Source organism: Rhipicephalus microplus, unplaced genomic scaffold (genome assembly GCF_043290135.1).
Source record: "Rhipicephalus microplus isolate Deutch F79 unplaced genomic scaffold, USDA_Rmic scaffold_13, whole genome shotgun sequence".
Taxonomy (NCBI): domain Eukaryota; kingdom Metazoa; phylum Arthropoda; class Arachnida; order Ixodida; family Ixodidae; genus Rhipicephalus; species Rhipicephalus microplus.
In genome coordinates, this window is record NW_027464586.1 from 29119668 (window position 1) to 29144294 (window position 24627).

The 24627-nt window shown below is 47.3% G+C and overlaps 1 protein-coding gene and 1 non-coding gene across 7 annotated transcripts in view; one reads left to right on the forward strand and one right to left on the reverse strand.

Moving 5' to 3' along the window:
• The window catches only part of LOC119163014 (G-protein coupled receptor-associated protein LMBRD2B), a 222277-nt gene that overhangs the window by 106610 nt on the left and 91040 nt on the right, over window positions 1-24627 (reverse strand). For 5 of the 6 annotated variants that reach the window (XM_075882680.1, XM_075882683.1, XM_075882682.1 and 2 more), the window contains exons 7-8: window positions 15691-15762; window positions 5799-5909 (exon numbers count right to left, since the gene is read on the reverse strand). In XM_075882680.1, the coding sequence (XP_075738795.1) occupies window positions 5799-5909; window positions 15691-15762 (183 nt within the window). The remainder of the gene's footprint in view (window positions 1-5798; window positions 5910-15690; window positions 15763-24627) is intronic. The other variant, XM_075882681.1, reaches the window with a different exon arrangement.
• Window positions 8126-13079, forward strand: LOC119163016 (uncharacterized). The gene has a single exon (XR_012888578.1). It is a non-coding gene; the product is annotated as an uncharacterized LOC119163016 (transcript).

The window sequence follows — 24627 nt, forward strand, 5'->3', positions numbered from 1 at the left end:
AAGACATCCGATGTGCAGCCGACGACTTATGCTGTAAAGAGTTGCACTTTGTCGAGGGGAGTGGATGCCTTGACGATTCGAGACAAGGTATCTGCTGTCGCTAGCAGTTTTCCCGGCACATGTAGCATGCGAAATCGGTATTGCATTGTCCTGAGTCGCAGTCTCTGAATACGAGGCGGCAACACGTCCAGCTCCATCTTGTCCAGGAGTGAAACGAGTCGCAGGTGGTCAATCTCAACGTCGAAGTTGATGCCGCGGACGAACACGTCATACCTTTGAATAGCCCATGTTATTGCCAAAGCCACTTTTTCGGTCAGGATATAAGGCTCCATGGGTCATTGCGCTGGCTGTAACGCTCCAGGGAAGCGATCCATGGGTCATTGCGTTGTGGAGAAGAGATGGTGTCCTTGTCAAGAGCTGACGTATTGTTCGAGAAAACAGATGCAATGTCCGGGGATAGGGGAGATCGGGACAGTGCATCAGCATCGATATGCTTGTGACTGGAACGATATACAACGCAGATGTCATATTCTTGAAGCCGAAGAATCCAACGGGCAAGATGACCCAATGGATCTTTTAGCGAAGACAACCAGCATAATGCATGGTGGTCCGTTACCACATCAAAAGAACGGCCATAATGGGATGAGCGGAACTTGACAAGCGCCCAAACGATTGCCAAGCATTCTTTCTCGGTGACACTGTAGTTCAATTCAGCCTTGGTGAGAGTTCTGCTGATGAAGGCGACGACATACTCGGCGAGTCCAGGCTTGTGTTGCGCAAGAACCGCACTGAGGCCGACACCACTGGTGTTGGTGTGGACCTCAGAGGCCGACACCACTGGCGTTGGTGTGGACCTCAGTTGCCGCCGTAGGATCGTAGTGACGCAGTATTGGTGGTAAAGTGAGGAGACGACGAATGGTACAGAAGGCTTGGTCACACTCAGAAGACCATGACGAAATATCAGTGGCACTGCCCAGAAAATCGGTCAAAGGTGCAATGATAGAGGCGAAGTTGCGCACGAACCGGCGAAAGTAGGAGCATAACCCCACGAAGCTCCGTAACTGCTTCAGAGTCGTTGGTCTGGGGAAGTCGGCGACAGCACGTAATTTAACCGGGTCTGGAAGTATACCGTCCTTTGATACGACGTGCCCGAGAATCATAAGTTGCCGAGCAGCGAAGTGGCACTTTTTGAGGTTGAGTTGGAGCTGAACATTCTTCAGGCACGTGAGGACGTGTTTCAGGTGCTCAAAATGTGTTGCAAAGTCTAGCGCAAGGATGACAATATTGCTGACATAGCAGAGACATATTTGCCACTTCAAATCCTGAAAAACCGAGTCCATCAAGCGCTCGAAGGTGGCAGGCGCATTGCAGAGGCTGAAGGGCATGACATTGAACTCATATTGACCGTCGGGTGTCACGAAAGCTGTTTTTTGATCGATCGGCATCTGCAAGGGGTACCTGCCAGTACTCTCAGCGCAAATCTAATGATGAAAAAAACTCGGCACCTTGTAAAGTATCAAGGGCATCTTCAATCCTGGGTAAAGAATACACGTCTTTTTGAGTGATCTTATTTAGACGCCGGTAATCCACACAGAAGCGAACAGAACCATCCTTTTTTTTTTTTTTAACGAGCCCTACAGGTGAGGCTCATGGACTTTGTAGAGGTTGAATGATGCCGCGTTGCAGCATATCGTCCACCTGCTCTGTAATAACTTGGCGTTCCGCCGCAGAAACACGGTATGGTCGTTGCCATAGTGGCTCATGGGAGCTGGTATCGATGTAATGTAGAGTGGTAGAAGCAGGGCCAAGTAAAGGTTCAACAGCATCAAAAGATTCGTGGTACTAGTACAGCAGTTGGAGGAGTTCAGATCGTTCAGATGGTGACAGTCCGTCTGCGATCGCCGAATCGAACACTTCCGAAGCCTGTAGATCAGAGTGGTTGAGAGCACTGAGGGCGGCGAGGTCACTTTGGGATGACTCTTGCGGCACAGTAAAAATTTTTCCATTATCAATGGGCTGTACGCATCCAAAAGATTCGCCTTTAAACAGTTTGATCGTACGCGGAAAGGGATTGGTAAGGCAGAGAGCACTGGCTCCATTAGGAATTGAGAGGGTTGAATAAGAAAGCAGTAGTGGTTTTCGACTTAGAAAGAGGCTTGATGACTCAAAATATGCTACTTCATCACGCATGCCGTCCAAGACCACAGGGAGCAAAACAGCTGTTGTCGGTGGAATGTCAGTGTCTTCTTCGACAACTAGCTTGTGTGCGGTTTGATTCGTGTAATCGTAGAACTGGTCGAACAAAAGCAGTTCAAGCTTGGAATGGGCACAATCTATAACGGCGTGATTACACGATAGGAAATCCCAGCCAACTATGATGTCATGAGAGCAGGAGGAAAGGAAAACACGATAGGAAATCCCAGCCAAGTATGATGTCATGAGAGCAGGAGGAAAGGAAAACAAACTCAACAATGTAGTGGTCCTCCACAATTGTGAGTCGGGCAGTGCAGGTGGCTATAGGTCAAACAGGTTCTCGATTTGCTGCACGTAAGGACATCATATCAAGCGCCGTGGTCACATTTCGGAGCTTGTGGCAAAGTTTGGCATCTATAATAGACACATCGGCACCGGTATCTACAAGAGCATATGCATGGGCGCCGTCTACAAAAGCTTCGACAATACTTGATGACAAAGTGCGAGGACTTGAACGTTTTGATAGCGCAGTTCTTGCCTCCTGAACTGCAACGGCTAGTTTCCCTCATTTTGAGGGGCTGGTTGTGGACGCATGGATAACAAGGAGCGTCGATTGGGTGAAGGTGAGCGACGAGACGAATCTCAGGTAGCGTGGCGTCGCCTGCAGACTTTGTCTTACCCCAATCCATACATACTGTCCAAGATAGATCCCGACACATATGCACTACAGTGCAGTTTCTGCGTCACTAAGACAGCCACCCTGTACCACATGGTATGGGAATGTCCACATAATCCACCTCTACAACCCAGAGCACAGCGCAACACTGTAGAGTGGGAGACAGCTCTGTCCAGCTCCGATCCGAAGACCCAAGAGGTCCTCATGAGACGAGCGAGGACAGCGGCCCGTGCCAATTGGATCCCGGACTAAGGAGCCCACTCATTGACACTCTTTCCTCGGTCGCAAATATATGTTTTATTCTCTCACTCTGCCAGATAGTCACGGGAAGACACGTTTAACTGATGATACGAACTTTCATAACCAAAAGGGGGTCGGTCCATGTAGTTGCTCCGTGATCGGGCGTCTGAGTAGCCGGGCACCACAGCTTTGCCACATTAGCCAAGTAAACGTTGACGGTGCTTAACTTAGCAGCGTCATCCCACCTGTTTGGTTCACTGACTTTTTTGTGAGACGACAGCCAGTCCTCGACGTCCGGATCTTCGGCGCCCGAAAAGATCGGGGGGTGTCGCTGGTGAACCGGGCCGGGGCAAGTAACGGCCGCGAGATGTGCTGTCTGTTGGGCAGCGTCCACTTGCCTGGTCGACGGCAGGGTGCAGGATCAAAGTTCTAGGGTGTAGGTGATGTAGTTACTAAGCACGATCCACCAAATGTAAAAGGGGTTTATTGAAGGAACTGAGCAAGCGGGTGGTAGCTCGAAAGGAACGCAGACGGACCCAGATGACGGTGCTCAATTGCTGTTCTCTTGACTTTTTCTTGTGTTGATGATAGTTGAGCCGATGGTATCAATGTCTTTCGTATTCACTATATAGGGAACTATTCGGTGCCAACTAGCTCTGACCCGACCTCTGATTCAAAAGTTACCGTTTCTATTTGAATCTAGGCCGACAGTTTTTTTTTCTTCATATTACTTCACATAAAACTCCAGGATCAGCTTAGATTAAAGGATTTTGAAAAAACCCGCCATTTTTGCTGGAGAAAAGTGGTGCACAACTAGCGCCACCTAGACAGTAATACAGCCGTTACTAGTCATGTCAACGCCAGGCCACCATTTTGATTTTTGTGGCGAGTGCTGAGGCGAGTCATTTGTCATTTCGAGTCGCGCTTCGAGTGGTCTGTGTGTGGCATAGCTCAATGGCTCCAAACAGGCCGTGTGATTTTAGTGCCACTTATAAAAGGAAAGTTGTCCTAGCCATGGAGTTGTCGTCCGACGTTGAAGCCGGGCAGTACTTAGGAGTGGACGAAAAAAATGTGCCTCAGTGGAGGGGCTGCAGCATGGGATTACAACCCGGGAACATTTATTGTGCGCTCTTTCAAGAAGTGCGGCTAAGCCAATGCGCTTGGTGGCACCGAAGATTGTGCCGCGTTTGAAGACAGCGACAAAGAAGTCGGCGACGAGAAAAGCAGCGACGACGACCCGAAATGAGCGCAGCATTGGACTAGAAGAAGTGCGCAAAAAACGACATCAAAGAAACACACACAACAGGACTAAGCTGTATGTTTCTTAAGTTATTTGGGACTAGGCTGTATGTTTCTTGAGTTATTTGCATCAGGAACCAACTGCTTTGTTTCATCTTCGTAATTAATAAATGTTTTCTCTTTATGAATGCTGTCTTCACTGTTTCGTTCAGCCAACATTGAAGGTAAGTTTATTTTTTCGGGCTTTCGACTTTAGGGATCGGCTTAGAATCGGGGTCGGCCTACATTTCAGTAAACATGGTATGTGTCAGCAAGAGAACAATAAAATAAGGGGACATAAACGCCATCGAAATGCTGGCTAAACTACCAGTTTTGATAAGGTGAACAGCTAAAAACAGTGAGAAGCAGTGAAACAGCAGCCAAACACACACAAACACACACACACACACAAATGGCAAAACAAGGCCAGGGCTAGGTGGCCAGTGCAATAATAATTGAAATGGCAACAGACGATCAAAACAAAAAAACCTAGAAAAACCAACCTGCAGACAAGAACAATTTCGTGCAGTCTCGGAAAAGCTTGCTTCTTTAAGACAACTCTAAGGTGAACGAGAAATAGTTAATGTCACCATGGCTTTCCGCCCATAAAAGCCAGTTTCATGAATCAGCTAGAACACTCGACAAATGGCAGTTTTCCCGGCGAACTACCCATCAGCCTAACCATAAAAGTGATTGTCAGAAAAAGTGATTGGCCAATAAGTAGACGTGCACAAATTGTTTCCCGCTCTGAATCGTGCAGCCTTGCATAGGCAGGCAGATGAAGAAGAAAGGGGCAGTTCCTGTGAGAAGAACTACAGCAACCATTTCAATGAATAGATAAAATTGTGCTTAAACTGGTGTTGGCTGGTTACCCACCTCTGGCAAGGTATAACTGTCGTTCAAGTGCACACAAAACACAAAGAAAGAGAGGAGAAGTGCTTGTCCTCTCTTCCTTTGTGTTTATTCATGCAATTGAACGACAGTTATACTATGCATACCCAACTAGCCCAACTTTTGATTCTGTTGCAACCCTTGGCGAAGCTGCCACCACCATCAGTATGGCGTCCTAGGCAGCATTAGTGGGGCGTCGTCTGCTACGAGAGCATCAATGTGCACTGAAAATGATATTTTAAAATGCCAAAGCGCTGTAATTCTGGCAAAATATGGAGCTTTGCCCCTTCACATGTACACTTGACAATGCTTGGATGAAGAAAATGTTCACTCACTAGAATAGAACCAATATTTCCGTGCTACAGAAGTATGCACCGGTTTCTCTTCTGCAAGTGAGTCTGCTGAATGAATCAAGATCTCATTCATTAAATGTCAGCCCACCATATCAGGAGTCACTTACAAGTCATTTGTCTATGCCTCCCAGCCAGCTAACATTATTTCTGAGAGGCACATGCTATACCTGCTGATGTAGTCGAACGAGGCTGCGCTCACTGACAGCCGAGCCCGAGAGGACGTCCATCTCGGAGTTAATCCGCTGCCGGTGGCCGCCAACCTTGCTGCCCTCAGGTAGCTGCACAGCAATCAGATAATTATGCCTCACCTGACGAAAGAAAGACAGACGAAATCAGGGCTCAAATCAACCCTAGGAATTCTGAAGGACAATGAAACCCCACTGCCACCACACCAATGGTCGTACCGCTTTGGGAAAACAACACTATAAAGACATTATGTAGGGCGAGGAGCGAAGAGGTTTGGCTACAAGCTAGGCAAAAATGTCTGCTTTGCCTACAGAACCTGCTGTGAAAGACAGTCGTTATAGGTGGTTTTTGCTCAAGCCATATACTTTTTTTCGCACCAGAGTTTAGCACTGCCACCAGAGCCAGTCACCACCTGTAGCTTGTGCATGCATGTGTGCCTACATATTAGGAGTCTTTTCTTTTTCCGAAATGAGCTACCTAAATCAAAAAACCGAGACTAGCTCAGATGAGGCTCAATTGGCCCGTACATACCCTAAATGTTTCTGTAAAACAGTTATCTGGGTCAAATACAACCAGCTATGTGTGCAAACAGATTTGGTAAATTGAGCCAGATCCGTGTGATGTACAGATTGAAATGAGCCAAATCTGGTACGCCAATGGCACAGCAGTTATGTGAAAATGTCATCCAATAAGCACGGCAACCTCCTTGCAAGTTCCTGCTCAAGTCTCCAGGACACCAAAATAATTTTTTTTTTTTTTTCAAACCATGGCACTCTACTAGATCTCAAAAACATTGGGACGTGTATGACTGGAAAGCCTACAGTACGGCAGGAATGAAATCGACATCCAGCTTGACGATTAAGATACCAGAAACCAAGGTCTTCTACAGAAGAAAAAATGCAGCTGGTAAAAGCCCTAAAATTAGAGCAGAATCTCACTATAAGGTTTCAGTATAAAGTTTTGTGCCAGTCCTAAAGAGTGCGAGAGGTAGGTCCCTTGCACAAGCTCCCATGCAGTACCCATTGTAGAATCATCATGACAACGAATTGGAACTGAAAGACATGACGAGCCTTCTTGTGAAGCATTTCGACAGTGTATGAGAAGAAAATCAAAAGCTCACTTATTTTGTGAGTGTCCTCAGGCATGCCACAAAACATGATCGTACATATGACCCATGCTGTGAAGAAGACACACTGGCTCTTCGTGCATACAGTAGAACCTCGATGATACGAATTTCGCCATGACACCAATTTTAAGGTTCCTTCAGATGGGCTACATTACACAATAAAGGCCATAATTCGTTGTTATACAAACAATTTCACCAGCCACTGCAGATAATACTAAAGCGTGACAGACTGCTGCATGCGAACGATGCAACGCGGCTTGTCTGTGAGAAAAAGACCCGTTCAGACCGAGCCTCGAAAGGTGTATATGCGGCAAAACTCGGCCGGATTTTCCTCGCTTTAGTGGCTGGAAAAACACGCCGCGAGGCTGATGCAAAAAAAAATTGGTCCGAGAATAATTTTCCCGCCACGCAATAGCAGATCGTCTACTGTACTTACCGGCGTAATGAACGTACTCGCATAATAAACACACCCCCAGTTTTGATCGTCAAAATTTACATTCTTTCTTGCCCCGCGTAATAAAAACACCCCCTGCATTGATCTGCAGCAGCCCTGCTAACCGCCATTCTTTATTATTCGTCATCGTCATGGTCAGCCTGACTACGTCCACTGCAGGACGAAGGCCTCTCCTATGTTCCGCTAGTTAACCCTGTCCTGTGCTTGCTACTGCCAATTTATACCCACAAACTTCTTAATCTCATCTGCCCACCTAACCTTTTGTCTCCCACTAACCCGTTTGCCTTCTGTGGGAATCCAGTCAATCACCCTAAATGACCAGCGGTTATCCTGTGTACGCGCTACATGCCCGGCTTATGTCCATTTCCTCTTCTTGATTGCAGCTATGATATCCTTAACCCCCGTTTTTTCCCTAATCCACTCTGCTCTCTTCTTGTTTCTTAAGGTTACACCTACCATTTTTCTTTGCATTGCTCGCTGCGTCGTTCTCAATTTAAGCTGTACCCTCTTTGTAAGTCTCCAGGTTTCTGCTCCGTAGCTAAGTACCGGCAAGATACAGCTGTTATATACCTTCCTCTTGAGGGATAGCGGCAATCTACCTGTCATAATTTGAGAGTGCTTGCCAAATATGCTCCACCCCATTCTTATATTATTATTATGCCATTCTTATTATGCCATTTTCTGCCATTCTTTATTATTATGCCGACCCCCCTCACCCATCTCGACTCGCTCCTCCCCCCTTCACTCGTTGCCGCGTGCGCGTGCAGTATTGCCTTTCTATCTGTGCGCGGCACGTCCCCCATCTTTTTTACCTGTATGGTGTGAATGTAGAGACATTGCAGCTGATAAGGACACAGTGAGCGAAGGTCACAAAACTGCCCGCGCCAACAGACAGTCGCTTCCTGCAAATACGAAACTTTAAAGGCCAAACACCTAGACGCGATTTTCGAGCGACAACGACAGGATTTGCCATCGCTAAGGCCCCTAGCTTTCCGCGATTCCGCGAAAAAGCACGGAAATAAGGTTTTTCCGCGAAAATATTAAAAACAAGTCGATTCCGCGAAAAATCACGGAATTACATTTTTTCTTCGCTGAAATGCGAAAAGTTGTTAGTTTGTTTGCAATGCCAGCTAACAGATTTTCAGGTGCGCAATAAAGAATCGACATCATTGTAGCGTGTGAAATAACTTCTTTTTGGTATGAGCTTTGGTTATAAAATGGGTGAGACACTTCTTTGAGAACAGGTACGACTAGTCTAGCGCGAAACGGGGCTGTGTGACGAACTTGCAACCATGCTCGCAACCACCCTCCTTGCTCGCAACGCCCTGTCACGAAGGCGGTTCCGGTTTCGTACTCGATGGAAACGCAGAGGCAATCTCTTGGTACTCTTTTTTTTTTCCACAAAGGAAAAAAAGTTCGGGTTAGATGTCGGCGAATCAATGTACTCGTATACTTTATTAGTTGATAGAAAAATTATTCATGTTGCTTTATTGTCTTTTAGTAGCAGGAAAAATTTAAGTCGCCACTGATAACAAGGCTTAACGGTAGCCGTAAGTAGCCGTAGTCACCTATCGATCCAACGTACTCGCTTTTGCGACTGCACGTGTGCCGTGTGCCTTGTTCTCGTTTGCTTTGGTCGTTCTAGCCACCCTAGCTTTGTTTGAAGATCGATGCCTGAATAGACATGGCGCCTTCAGGGTCACATTTAAGTAAAAAGACTGCCAGGGAACGCACTCGAGAATACAAGCACGCCGAGCTTTACGATGATAGAAGTGTGCTTTTTTCCGGGCTTGCGCAAGAGCAGTTCACCATCGCCGCAAATCAACTATTGACGAGCACATCGAAAGCAATCGTCATCGCAAGAATGTCGGAACAAGGGACTCCTTTAAGCGGAAAAGCGGCGAAGAACCATCGGAAGATGGAGCCGGAGGTTCAGGAGCGCCGAGGAAGCAAAGTAGACTGCAAACGCTGGAATCAGCAATCACGGCTAGTGAAGTGAGGAACGATGTTGTGCTCAAGTTCTTGAATGTGTGGATATCTGAAAATATTCCCATTGGGAAGGTGGACAATCCGAAACTGAGAACGTTTCTGCAGACACACGTTCGGAATGGCGGATCGGTGCCTGGATCTGACGCGCTCCGCCGACGACTTCTAGAATTGTTCAAGAAGCACGAGGAAAATTTGATAGCTATGTTTCAAGGCACCACAGTTTCTGTAATTACAGACGAAACCACCGACGACCGATCAAAATCGGTTGTGAACGTGTTGTTCGTTCAGTCGGCCAGAACGGCGAATACTGCACTACAACCTGTACTTGTGGAAGTGAAATTCGTGAATAAAGTGAACTCATCCGTCATCGGACACATCGTGACAAGAACACTCACGAGGTATGGAGTTGATTTTGAGGATGTATCGGGCTTTATTAGCGATAACGCCACTTACATGGTGAAGTATTCTAAGGAGTGCATAAAGCCACTTTGTGAAAGTGCTGTTCACATTACGTGTGTAGCCCATACAGTGAACATTGTTGGCAGCACACTGCAGGCATCTTTTCCCTTAGTGAACAAGTTTGTTGCCTGTATGAAGAAGGCCTTCCGCCTGTCGAGTAGAAAGAGAGCTTTCTACAAATCGCATCTAGAAGAGTGCGGAGTTCAGTGTGCCAAAGCACCGCCAGCACCGGTCCAAAGCAGGTGGAATTCACGGATTGAGGCTGTGGAACAACATTCCGCCTACTTCGAGAACTATCCCTCATTACTTCAGCAAGTCCACCAGAAGTATGGTGAAGCAGAGTGTGTTGATTCTCTTCTGAAACTGCTTAGTGAAGACTCTACTGAGCTCAGGTACAGCATGCGGTGCATTGCGGTATTTGGGAAAAAAGTTTCCAGCTTGCTGAAAGCAACCAAAGGTCAGCGCGTAGCCTGCCACAAAGCGTACATAGGATTGTTTACGCTTTGGGGGTACCTTGAAGCAGCTTCAAAGGAGGATTTTGCAACACAGCTAAAGAGAGAAAATGTTCACATAATGAGGCCAATCAAATTGAAAGCAAGATGAAGGCTGCAATGACCAAAGCGGCTAACAAAGCACAGGTATACTTGGAGAAGTCCAATACGTCGCAATTCTTCAAGGATGTTAGGTGCTTGGATCCTCTGCAAGTTTGGTGTCTTCCACAGAAGAGGACAGAATTGACATGCGTGCCTCAGCTTGCAGAAGAATCATTTGCTCTAGCTGCCGAACGGCAGATTTACCTGAAGACTGCACAAGAACTGAAGACCGATGACAGGGACCTGGCTCCATTTGTGTCCTAGCAACAAAATCCAGGAGCAGACTTCGATATCCTGGCTTTCTGGGCAGGGATGAAGCAGCTTACTCCAACCCTTTCATCAATCGCCTTGAAATACTTGGCGATACCAATCAACTCTGTTGATGCAGAGAGATCATTTAGTCACTATGGTGACATTGTCTCCCACAAGCGTCACTTCTCTAAGTGAAGAGAGCACCAAGCACCATCTGATGCTGTGCCACAACAGCTTTCTCCAATTATAATTATTTCAGGCATGTTGCGAGCCTGAAAGTGTGATAAATAAGTTGTTATGTCTGCCTTCTTGCATTTGTTCATTATTACCACAAAATTTTGCATGTTTACAGTTGCTGTGGAATTTTGCAGATTTCTCTGTCTGGAATTGCAGAATTGCAAATTTTATTGCATAAAGTTAGGGGCCCTAACCATCGCAAAGGGTCATTCATCACTATCGTGTCACTGACTTCTGAAAAACCAGAAAAAATCGCTTGCTACCCAGAAAAGATCGTGACGATTTCCGCAACAACATGATATAGCAACCCTAATTCTCCCTTAGCTTGTACTGCACGCGTACAGAAACTCCTCATGTGGAAGAGAGATGACGGCTGTGTTTTGACGATAATCTTGTTATCGGCGGTTTGTTTCGATGCTTCAGGGGTAGCTTGCTGCAATGTTGGTTACTTGCTACAATGTCAATGACGGCAGCACGGTCGTCGTGCGAGGTTGCCGCGAAGTTGACAAAGTGCGTCGTAGTGCGCGCTTTTAGGCACCCCTCGAGATGAGGGCCGATGCCACTGTTGCGGTTAAACCATTGCAAGAAAAGATAGCCGCAAAACGCTTTTATGGCATGCACGGGCGGCATGGGGTCAGCTTGCAGAAGATACCGCCATTGACCACCTAAGATGATTAAAGGGCAATAAATAAGCTGTTTCCAAACAGAGTACGCGTATGTGAATTGCAAAAGACTAAGCGAACATTTTTTTTTGCATAACCGCATTTTTTGATGCTCCCCAAAAAGTTGTCATAAAATTTGCCCAGCATAATAAACGCACTCCCAAGATTCCTCCAATATTCCGAGAAAAGAAGAGTGTTAATTAAGCAAGTAAATATGGCATTTGCTTCACGCCGTGGACTACATCGGCTGCACTAGCTCTCAAACCACGTGATGTAAACAACGAGTCGCAAATTCAACATGGCTCAAACGTGTCGACGGTGGCTCGATTTGATAAAATCACGAACTACCCGTCCAGCAGGATAAACCTCACGGCCTCGACAAGGATGCATTCGTCAAGAACCTGGTTTGAATTATGATCACTGCGAACAGCGGAAGTAGAAAGAGCTGCAGCAGCAGCGAGTTGGCACACCCTAACACACGCTTTTGTACTGCCAGCTCAATCTGTCACCGCGGCTGCCAGTGCACCCACTAGTACCATTTGTGCTGGCGTATCTTCCGAAAAAAGGTTTGTACAGGTGTAAACTGTTTCTTTTCAGTGCTTTGCACACATAACAAGAATGCAGTACAAGTTTTATGTTCAGGAAATGGGAAAAACAAAATACTTGCTCAAGTGGCGAAGGTGGCGGCACAAGGCAGAGTAAATATGGCAAATTTTATGCGGGCACAGATGTGGTTTCGTGGCCACTCTGGTGTTTTCACTTGAATTCTACCATACGACTGATTTGTTTCGTGTCAATTTCACGACGCGTTTTTCCGGCCAGTCAAGCAGTGAAGTCAGTGAATTTTCTATAAGTTTTGCTGCTTTCCCTTCTTTTGATGCTAAGTATGAAGGCACTTTAAGCGCCAGCAGCATGAGCAAGGAAATTGCGGCCCTTTATTGAGAGGCGGTGAAGGCAGGAAAGTTCAAAAGACCATCATGAACTTTATTTGTGCAAGTAGCAGTTGACCCCCATCAAGTTTTCGTTCACCTTTATGATCAGTTTCAACTAGTTTTTGGTTCATACGATTTCGAGAATATACAAATTTTTGTCTGCTCTCATCTAATTCATATCATCGAAATTCTACTGTAGTTTGAAGCTCTTGAAAACACTCCAGTCTATTTTTTATTGGTCTTTTTAACTAAACTCCATCATACTACTCTTAAAAGTCAATTTCAATAAAGATTTTCAAGAATACCACATCGAACTCAATGTGTTTATTCAATATGAGCTAGATCCATAGTCATCATGCTAATATTGGTCTTGTCCGCTGTATATTTTCTTCATAAACAACTCGTAGCTGACACGTAAAATTTATAATGTAATACGTTTAACAGCGCTGTTTTCTTTCGCAGCAAATTTTCACTGTTTCCACAAATTCTGTTGAGCCAGATTTGGCTTCTTTGAAAGAAAGACTCATGTGTTGGGGCCAAGTGAAGAGGAGGGTCCGAGCAGGCAGCACGTATGTCTCTCCCCCCCCCCCCCCCCCCCCGAAAACATTAAACGTTAGCACTGTTACTACCAAGGACATCAGAGTTTATCAGAGCAGTGGTATCAGCATTCTTGACCAATTTATCACGACGTCCAACCTAGAACTAGCAATAACAAATGCGTCTTTTTAAGCTCTACTCGAAATGCTGCTTGGCCTCAGGAAAATGAGTGAGCACCACTGAATGGAGAGCACTCATGAAAATTCTCCGAGGAAGGAATGGTGAAGGACAAGGTGGAAATGTGTTTTATTAGGCTGTCATCAAGTTCTACAAAAGTGCACCAGACACCGCATCATGTGATGCACGTGCTTGAAAGATACTGAACCATTACAAAGGGGCAAGCCATAATTCCTAATCCTCAATCAGCAATTCAGCATCAACAAAGTCTTCAGACACAGCCTCTTAAGTGCCAATTACGGTGACGAAAAGGTGCCCCCATTTGATTCACGCCATCTTAAGGAAAGTAACTTAGCGCAGATATTACAAAAACCCAACCAGGAACGACTGTAATACACAGTGTTGCACAAAAATCAAGAAGAGATTGTCTTGGATCTTAATGGAGCCCTGAAACACTTTCTTGAGTAACCATGAAATTCACTGAAAAAGCTTATTGCCTCACAAATTCAACACTGCAAAAGTTTTAAGAATTCGTCCAGTACAAGCGGAGTTACAAAGATTTGGCACGCGCTTCAATCGCAATCTCTCTTTTTTTGTCCTGACAAAAGCCCTGAAAGCTAAGCAGGAGGGGACGGGAAGGGCAAACAAAAAACGTCACGCACATCTCCTGATCTTGAGCACTTTTTTTTTCTTCGAATACACGGCCTTTTTAAGTGCGATTGAGCGCGACATGTTTAAATCAGCTAATGACTGATAGATGGGCATTCTACGAGTGATTTTCGAGCGTCTCCCTTGATTTTTCGAGGGAAGAGAAAGCGATTTTAGCTGACTTTGATAATTTATTGTGAATTCCAGGCCGTATGCTATGCTATAACATTTGGCTCGCGTGTTCTCGGAAGCCCCTACTACCGATCGGTGGCGTTTCGTGATCATGCTGAAAAAGCGTTGCAGGGCCCCTTTAAGAAATCATCCTCACACAACATGCAACGTAATGAACCCACTGGGTTGTATACTGGGAATTTTATTTTTTAAAATTTGTTACACTGAGCTTCGAGAGTATTTCAAGTCTTGTTCTATATTTTTTTACCACAGTCTTTGACCCCGATGATCCAACAAACGTCCTAGTATATGCTTGTCTGTGGCAGTCATGGGCACATTACCGGTAAAAAGTAACTGTGCTACAGTTACAGTTACTGAAGCCAAAAAAGTAACTATGTTACAGTTGCTGATTTTTTAAATGTAACTTGTTACAGTTACAGTGAGAAAGTAACGTTGTTACTTTTCCATTACTGCATAAAAATAGATTACAAAACAAGTGATGCATTTTAATTAATAAAGTTGTAGGAATGCATGCAGGTAGTGAAAGTTGCTTGTTGTGAAACCCTAGAAAGATGCTGCACAGGGCCATAGTTATGACCTAAACAATGTGTGTGTGAGTGTGGGGATGGGGATCTGGAAACGTGGTTCATTCCCTACGACGCACCGCCTAGCAACAGCAACCCGTCGCCCCCTATCGAACGTTTGTAAGGACACGTGTGACCAATAAACTGATCGACCTCTACTTATTTTTATTTTTTGCCAGTGTCTGCTGAGGATACCACCAGTATAGAAAGCGAAACGTCAATTACTTTGTTAATAAGTATTGTGTTAACTCATAGTAGAGATTTCACAATTGATTACAAACACGTTTTAAATGCTTCAGGCTTTCAGCAGTTTCATGCTGCTGTTTTCTACCAACCTGTCAAACGCGACTTACTGGAAGCCTCAGACGGAGGAATGCTCCACCGGCATAGCAAGAAAAGAGATAGAAGCTCAAGTGACAAAAACGATATATATAATCCCCTTCCCGTCTCCAACACCTCCCCGCCCCCCTCCCAAAAGAAAAGCACGGGGGGGGGGGGGGGGGGGGGCACGTGAACTTGGCAAGGTGTTCAGCTGCAACATTATTGATTTACGACATGTAGTTTTACAAATAAACATACCCTCCAAACACACTTCGCTTGAAACCAGCCGCCAGGCGTAGGTCTTTGTCAAATATGTTTACCTTTAGACATGTAGTATACAAGTAAACTCCGAGCTTGGTTTTCTGCAGGGAAGATATACCTCTTAGCAGCCTGTTCTCTTAAACTGCGATGGGAGCTGTGGAATGTCGAAAGGTGGAGGGGATATTGCAAAAAAAAAGTTTAAAAAATAGAAAGCGTGTAATGTCGGTCTTTAAGGGGTGTGGCAGTTGAATGATTATTTACAAAAACAGAAGTAATTGCAACTGTATTTTTCGGAACAGTTACTCAGTAAAAAAGTAACAGCGTTACAGTTACAAGTTACTCTAAATTAAAAGTAACTAGTTACAGTTACAAGTTACTGCAAAAGGTAACTAGTTACCGGTAATGCATTACTATTAACTAGATACTGCCCAAGACTGATCTATGGCACCAACCAGAAATGATGATTATACCTTAGCCAGGATGACGTCCATGTGGTGCTGCAGATGGGTCGAGTTTAAGCCACTTGAAACTTGCTGGATTTGCTGCATAGTTTCAAAGCATACAAACAAAGGCATTGGCACATTTCGCCCCCGAAAGCATTGCCCAGAACAACATAGGTCTGTTAAAGGGTACTGACACTGTTTTTCTAAACGCCAAGCAGAAGTTGACAGCACAGAAAATTTATGAGCAGTTTCATGACGCCACGAGATAACGCACGCCAGCGACTGCGTCCTTTGAGGGAATGCAGCCTCCCAACACCCCCCCCTCCCCTAAAACGAAGCAATCAATCCAATGCCGTGACATTTAATTTTTTTAAGCCGTCAGCTACTGACACTAGAAAGAGAGGAACAGACGTGTATTAAAGAGTAACCACTTCCCAGTGGGCCTGACCTTGAGCGATGGGCGCACTATATAAAGTTGCGCATTTTAAAACCAGATTGTAGCTGCTCCGACCAAGAGACATGTCTTTATTAATGAGATAACATTTCATTTAAAAAAAAATGAAGTAAAATATTTGAATTTGGACCCTTGCACTCATGACCTCGAAAGGACATCGTCTATTCGGGGCTTTTATCGCAACAGCAATTACAAATACGGATTGGCCGAAGGAAGGAATTACCAAAAGCTCTTCTGAATGAAGATCCCTGGATCAGGTATGGTTAAACCTGGATATAATGAAATTGATGGATTTCTGAAAAAATTAGTTACAAAGAGGATTTCGGTAACAGCAAGTTCGGTATGAAACTGAGAGAAATAAGTGCACAAATTAAACAAAAGGGCGAATAAAGGCAGAGCTAACCCAAAACACTTATTCAAGGGCAAAAAAAGTGTGTTATTATTGCAATAGCATTGATATGGACACTTTAGTGGGTTCTCGCTGTTGCCGCCATGTTCCGTAACAAGTCTAAATTAACAACACGCCCCCGCGCATTGTAACTTTCACAAGCGGGTAAAGGCACGTGAGAGCTGCTGAAGCAGAGATCAGACGAGTCAGCCTGTCTCTATTGCCTAGAAAGTGCACAATATAACATCTTACCGTGCATTAGAACTGCGATTGAATGCTGAAGCAGAAAAGAAACCACCCATCTTGAACGACCATGAAAAAACACAGTGGGGGGGGGGGGGGGGGAGAGTGCTTGAGTGGCAACAATGAACCTTGGTTTTAAGAACGGTCGCGATCGCTGGCGCACATGCTATCTAGGCAAGTAAATAGCACTTTGAACGCGAAGAAACTGTAGAAAAGACCACTTCTCCCTGGAGGAAGCGGCTGCATTTGCTCACACCAGCGTTTCCACGACTGCATTTGCTCACACCAGCGAATTTCCACGATATCAGATCCGAAAGAGTTCCTTAATTTGTGTCACATAACAATTTTTTGCTATTGCATTCACTTGCATTCAACGCACCGTCGTGTTGTTGCCAGAGCTAATCGCAATGGCTACGATCCCCCGAACTCGCGGCTCGGCACCACACGGAAGTGCTAAATGAGTTGACCTCCGAAGATCCCAAGATTCGTTGTCACCGTTGTCTCGGAGAGTTTCCATAAGTGCCTAATCTGACATCCCCTCGGCAGTGACGACACAGCTGTCCAAATAAAAAAAAAACAGAAAGGAAAAAAAACAAAGCCGAGTGACATCGGGGGCCACACCATGCGCGTGCAGTGAAACCATGCATGCACGCACGGCATCAAAAATAAAGAGCGAACGACATAGATACCGCGGAACACTGTTTCGTAAAGCACCCTTCATATGCAGCGCGGCCCTGTATATGTGACGCTAAAAGCGTGGCACTGCTAATGCAACAGTGGTTTTCTTTTTTTTTGTTCTTGGTTTAGAGGGGGGAAGGGCACATTTGCACATGCGCCTGCGGCAGCAAGAACGGCGGCAACTCCAACTCATGGGGCGGAAGCCCGCCGCTTTGCGCTTCATCGGTCGCAGGGTGCCCGCTGAAGGTGCATGCTTGTACCATAATGATGAAATCCGGGCCAAAATTCTTAGATTGTCCGTAGGATAAATTCCTTATGTGAGGAGGTTTATTAGCCGTTAAAGACAGCGACGAGACAGCGTGAAGAACCGTCCAGCGATCGGCACAGCAACAAACCGAAGCACCAGCCGAGAGAGCCGGGCGTTGGCGATGCTGCTTGCTGCAGGCACATCTTCTTCTTGACAATCGCCCCCGCTGAAAAAGGAGCAATCCTGGCGACCTAAGAAGTTTTAGGGAGAGGCTCATGATACGGTTTTAGGCGGGAAACATGGACGATGTCACGTGCACGCCGGCGCAAGTCATCCGATCGGGAAACTGGCTCAATTAGGTAATTAACTGGAGAGGTTTTCTCTAAAACTGTGTAAGGTTCCTCGTACCGGGTGACAAGTTTTGATGAGAGTCCCGAAGTTTGGTATGGGATGGCAAGCCACACGAGAGACCCTGGGGCATAGCTGGGATCCGGAAGAGAGGTGCAACGGTTTTCTTTCTGGAGTTGCTGCTCGTCCGATGTGAACGCACGGGCGAGCTGGCGGCACTCTTCGGCTTGTCGAGCAGCATCGGAGATAGGTGGACATTCGGAAGCATCAGAACGGTAGGGAAGTAGAGTATCAATTGTATGGGAAGGGTCACGTCCATAAAGAAGAAAGAAAGGTGAAAATCCCGTGGTTCTTTGTATTGCAGTATTGTATGCGAATGTGACGTAAGGGAGAACACGGTCCCAGTTGCTATGATTAGATGCCACGTACATTGAGAGCATATCACCCAGCGTGCGGTTAAACCGTTCCGTTAGCCCATTAGTCTGCAGGTGGTATGCTGTCGTTTTCCGATGAATGACGTCCAAAAGCAGAGCTTCGACGACCTCGGAGAGGAAAGCGCGGCCTCTGTCACTAAGGAGCTCTCGAGGTGTGCCATGTCGAAGGATTAATTGACGTAAAATGAAAGAGATGACATCCTGAGCGATAGCGCTCGGTAAAGCGGCTGTTTCGGCGTAGCGTGTTAGATGGTCGACCACCACTATAATCCACTGATTGCCACCTGGTGTCAATGGAAGGGGGCCGTAGAGGTCAACACCAACGCGATCAAATGGCTTGGCAGGGCACGGAAGTGGCTGCAATTCGCCAGTTGCACGTAGCGGTGTTGATTTGCGTCACTGGCAGTCAGGACAGCACTGCACAAATTTGCATACAAAATTGTACATGCCGCGCCAGTAATAGCAATGGCGAAAGCGTTCACATGTTTTGAACACCCCGGCGTGGCCACATTGTGGATCGTCGTGAAGAGAGGCGCATACCTGCGATCGTAAAGTGCGTGGAATGACCAGTAGCCACCGGCGGCCATCAGGAGAGTAGTTGCGTCGATGGAGAAGTTGATCGCGGATGGCAAAATGGAAAGCTTGACGTCGGAGGGATCAAGATACCGGAAGGTTGGGCGTACCGGATAGATATCGAGAAAGGGGTCACGACGTTGTTCGGTGGCAATTGAGTCAAGATTTAATGATGACAAGGTCTGCAGGCACGTGTTTCCGCATGTCGGATCTGGTGGCAAAGGTGAGCGGGACAGGGCGTCAGCATCAGAGTGTTTGCGTCCGCAGCGGTATACGACGCGAATGTCGTACTCCTGGATGCGGAGTGCCCATCGCGCAAGGCGGCCAGAAGGGTCTTTCAGCATGGGGAGTTACTAGATCGAACGGGCGGCCGTATAAGTACGGCCGCAACTTTCCAAGCGCCCACACCAGAGCCAAACACTCTTTTTCTGTCACGCTGTAATTAGTTTCGGCTTTAGTCAGAGTGCGGCTAGCGTAGGCTACAACGTATTCTGAATAGCCGGGTTTTCGTTGAGCGAGGACAGCACCTAGCCCGACGCCGCTGGCGTGGGTGTGCACTTCGATAGGAGCCGTCGGGTCGAAGTGGCGAAGAATAGGTGGGGAGGTGAGCAGACGGCGCAGAGTAGTGAAGGCAACGTCACATGGAGGGGAACAGGAGGAGACGTTCACGTCACCGCGAAGAAGCTGGGTTAATGGTGACATGATGAATGCAAAATTGCGAACAAAGCGCCGAAAATATGAACATAAGCCTACAAAACTGCGAAGTTCCTTCATGGTCGTCGGCTTGGGAAATTCTGCGACTGCTCGAAGTTTTGCTGGGTCAGGTAATACACCGTGCTTCGACACGATGTGGCCTAGGATGACGAGCTCGCGTGCAGCGAAGCGGCACTTTTTCAGGTTAAGCTGCAGGCCAGCGTTGGTCAGACAAGTCAAAACGTGCCTGAGGCGAAGGAGGTGCGTAGGAAAGTCGTGCCAGAAAACCACGACATCGTCGAGGTAGCAGAGGCACATATTCCACTTGAGGCCATGTACCGTATTATCCATAAGTCGTTCAAACGTGGCGGGCCCGTTACAAAGCCCAAAGGGCATGACGTTGAACTCGTATAGTCCGTCAGGTGTAATAAATGAAGTTTTTTGGCAATCAGCTTCAGCCATTGGAACTTGCCAGTAGCCAGACCGCAAATCTAGCGACGAGAAGAATTCCGCTCCGTGAAGGGTGTCAATGGCGTCATGAATGCGCAGCAAAGGATATACGTCTTTGCGGGTTATCTTATTCAAACGACGACAGTCCATGCAAAATGGGATGGATCCGTCTTTCTTACGCACTAGGACGACAGGAGACGCCCAGGGACTGTGAGATGATCGAATGACGTCTCTACGAAGCATATCTTCGACTTGATCGTTGATGACGCGGCGCTCTTCAGTGGAGACACAGTATGATCTTTGGCGCAGTGGCTGGTGTAGGCCGGTGTCAACATGATGCTTGACTTGTGACGTACGGCCTAGTTGAGGTTGGGACACATCGAAAGAATTCCGGAACTCATGCAGAAGATCAAGCAGGTCGGCATGTTCGGTGGGAGTGAGGGTGTCGGCGATGGCGCTGGAAAACGTATCCTTGGACGACTCCTCGAGGGCCGACAGTGATTTTGGGTGGTCGCAGTAGTCATCCGGGACATCAACCAAAAACGAAGAGTCGAGATCCTGCACGTGGCCGAGACATTTTGCCGCAAGCAAAGTGACAGGTGTGGAGAGCGGGTTGAGTATGAACATATTGCTTCTCCCGGCGGCAAGGTCAATCGTTGCGAAAGGCAGCGGCAGAGCTCGACGACTCGTGAGGATATCGGAAGGCACAAAAAAGACTGCAGCGTCAGTGTAGGCATTGCATGAAACTGGAACAAGTGCGACATTTTCAGGTGGAATATCGGTATCTTTATGCACGAACAACTTCGGCGGCTGATGAAGAGCGTCAAGTAATGGGACATCACAAAAGGGTGAAAACTCAACTTCAGCGCTTGCGCAGTCGATGACGGCATTATGACGGGATAGGAAGTCCCATCCGAGGATGACATCATGCGAACAGACAGCGAGGACAATAAACTCCACAATGTAAACAATGCATTCGATGGACACTCTTGCAGTGCAGGCTGCGAGAGGCGTTACTTGCTGTGCACTTGCGGTGTGGAGTGACAGTCCCAAAAGCGGCGTCGTGACTTTACGTAATACACGGCAGACATTAGCGGCAATAACAGAAACAGCGGCGCCGGTGTCTACAAGGGCGAAAGTAGAATAACCTTCAACAGTTACTGCGACCACGTTAGCAGGAGAGGGGCGAGGGCTTAGACAGTTCGAAAATGGCGCAGTTCTTGCCTCTTGAACTGCGGAGTTGCGGTGCTTAGTTTTCCTAGTCAGAAGGTCTGGGCCGGCGACGCATGGGGGAGGGCGATCGCCGACGAGAAGAGGGCGCGCGCGGCGTCACGAAGTCGAGGTCGTTGGAAGGGGCATAGCGAGGTGACGAGACCGGCCCGTATTGCGTGAAGGGTTGGCTGCCGGGTTGCGACGATAGGACATAGTCACCGAACGTCTGAGGTCGATAGCGGCAGTAGCGGTCAACGTGTCCGGGAGTAAAGCAGGCGTAGCATATCAGTCGGTTATCGGGCGTCCTCCAAGAATTGGCGATTGGTGGTGCCGCCGAAGGTGCTGTATAAGCAGCCGGGTACACGGGCGGTGAGCGCGAGGTTAGGGTGGTTGCGGAAGCCTACGCACAGCGTCTGCATATGTGAACGGCGCTGTTGAATATGGCTGCATCACTTGCGAACAGGCGACAGGAGGAGCCACAGGCTGCGCTACAAACGTTAGGGGCGCGACCGCAGGCTGCACGGCTGGCGGATAGGCCACAGGAGGGCCTACTGGCTGCGCGACACGCTGGCAGTGAACACGGCTGGATAGAGGCGGCTCGTGATGCGCAAGAGGAACAGCTTGGGCAACCTCTTCCGAAATAGCAGTGCGAAGCGGGGCAGGTAGACAGGTGGTGGTCTCGTGAGTGAAGGGCACTAGGGAAAGTTGGCGGGCAACTTCCTCACGCACGAAGGCTCGAACTTGCTGAAGCAACGGCGAATTGTCAGGCAGGGTGTCGAAACTGGACAGTGACTCACCACCATGCTGAGGCTGCCGAGTCAGAGTGCGTTGCTTCTTCAGCTCGTCGTAGCTCTGACACAAGCTGACGACTTCGGAAACTGTGCTCGGATTTCTTGCCAAGAGCATTTAAAATGCGCCATCGTCGATGCCCTTCAGGATGTGTTTGACCTTGTCACATTCGGGCATGGTGTCATTCGCACGTCGACAAAGGTCGACGACGCCCTCAATATAGCTGGTAAAGGTCTCGCCAGTCTGCTTGCTGAGAGCAGACACGCAAGCGCTGTTCTGCCCGCTGCTTGCGGACAGCCGGCCGATCGAACACTTCAGCACATGACGTCTTGAAGACGCTCCATGTGGGGATGTTGTGTTTGTGATTATTAAACGAAAATTTCGCGACGCCAGTGAGATAAAATATCACGTGGCCCAGCTTGTCGGCTTCATCCCACTTATTGTTGGCGCTCAGCAGTTCGTAGTGCTCGAGCCAGTCTTCGACATCGATCCCATCGACACCGCTAAAGTCCTTCGGGTCTCGTAGCCTAGGATGGCCAGGGCAGTTGAACTGGGGTGAAGGCGTCGATGTAGTGGCGTTGTCAGTCATGACAGGTGGTAGCGTGCGGCTTCGCAGCTTCAGGGTGTAGCAACGGGGATTAACAGCACCTTCCACCAAATGTGAGGAGGTTTATTAGCCATTAAAGACAGCGACGAGACAGCGTGAAGAACCGTCCAGCAATCGGCAAAGCAATGAACCGAAGCACGAGCCGAGAGAGCCGGGCGTTGGCGATGCTGCTTGCTGCAGGCAAATCTTCTTCTTCACAGTTATATTAAAGTTGTTTCTCGCTGCTAATTTGTTACATAGAGCTCACAAATACATGTGCTTCTATGTTGCAATAGGGAATTCATTATATCGAGGATTACGTTATAAGGAGGTTTGTTGAAGCAGGTTTACTTGTATATCAGAGCAAAAGTCTCAATACATTTCCACTGGTCACGTACGTGTTCTTCTGTATATGCCAAGCGTGGTAAATTAGATCGCAATGTTAAGACATAGACGTGACAGACATTCTGGCGACAAGTGTGCAGTTATTAGTGAAAGTTGCTTTAATATTGTGCAGTGCGACTCTTCAAATGAGCTATGAGCAGCATTCTTGGAACGGACGTTCGCCGATGAATTACCGCCAAAAAAAAGGGCCGCACTTGTGCAAAACGTGTTGAGCACGCAGCTTTGCGTGTCCGAGAATCGAAACATGCAATGCGTGCTTGCTAACATTTAAATTTCTGAATGTTAAAAAATTTAACGTCCAAAGACACGCATTGCCAATGGAATGAACGCGAAAGGGGGAGGGCGGGTGTCTAACAAATGAAAGCAGCATCGCGAAAATTCGCCGACTACAATACCGCCTCAATTATGCGCATTACACAGAAACTATGTCAAACCACATCTGGAACTTGATGGGTTGAAAAACGCCAACTATTTGATTTCACGGGCGCGCACTCGACTCAGACATCGCTATCGAATCGTGAACCACTATTTGAGCACTACATGTGCTACCCTTGTTTTCATTATTGATAAGTACCTTTCCCGTCAAGTGCAGCCACCATAAAGAGTTTCGTTGATTTGGTACCTAACCGCAACGAGATTCACGCGACCGCTACCGATCGAACCACAACCAATGCCGATTAAGCCTATCTTGCCGTTCGGTATGTTGTCGCGTGTCCAGAACATGAAGATTCAGCATGAAAAAGATCGCACTAGCAGTGAACCAAGATCAGCATGCATGATACGAAGTTAGCATTCACGGCCAGGAGATCAGCATAGACGACAACTCGCCAAGCTTACAAACGACAGCACACTGGCAGAAAAAGAGAAAACTCACGTCATAAATCCGTAATAGGTTTTCAATTTATGGACGAGAAAGCAAACGCGATATTTGTTGCAAGCTTGATAACGTCTTTCCCAACAGAAAACTGTAAGGCGCATGCAATTGATAAGGACAAAATCACACGTGCCATGTTGCGTGGCGCGCGACCGAAGCCACGCTAGTGACATTGTACGCTGTAGCCGCGCCAGCGCCGGTGCAAAGGCTTAACGGTCAGATAGAAATGTCCTCCTCCCTTACTCGGCGAGCACGCACAGTGTCCCGCGGTCTTTTTTTTCCATTTTCTTTTTCTTCCCTCAGCCCTTCATTCCCTCCGTGTCCCTTCCTCCTCCGTAACGACCTCGTCGATCGCTCCCCAGCGGCGCACCCAGCACGCTTCCTTTCAGAAGTGCACTCGCTACCGCGTTTGTCACAAATATTTCCGGCAACCGCATTATAACCGGTCTTTTATCTTGGGGGACTGCACAATAAGCGGTATGCATATACACGGGGTTCTATGGGAGGATAAACGGGAGTAGAGACAGACTGCATTGTAAGCAGTTTTGCACTATAAGTGGCTACGTTATAAGTACCTTTACAGTAACTAT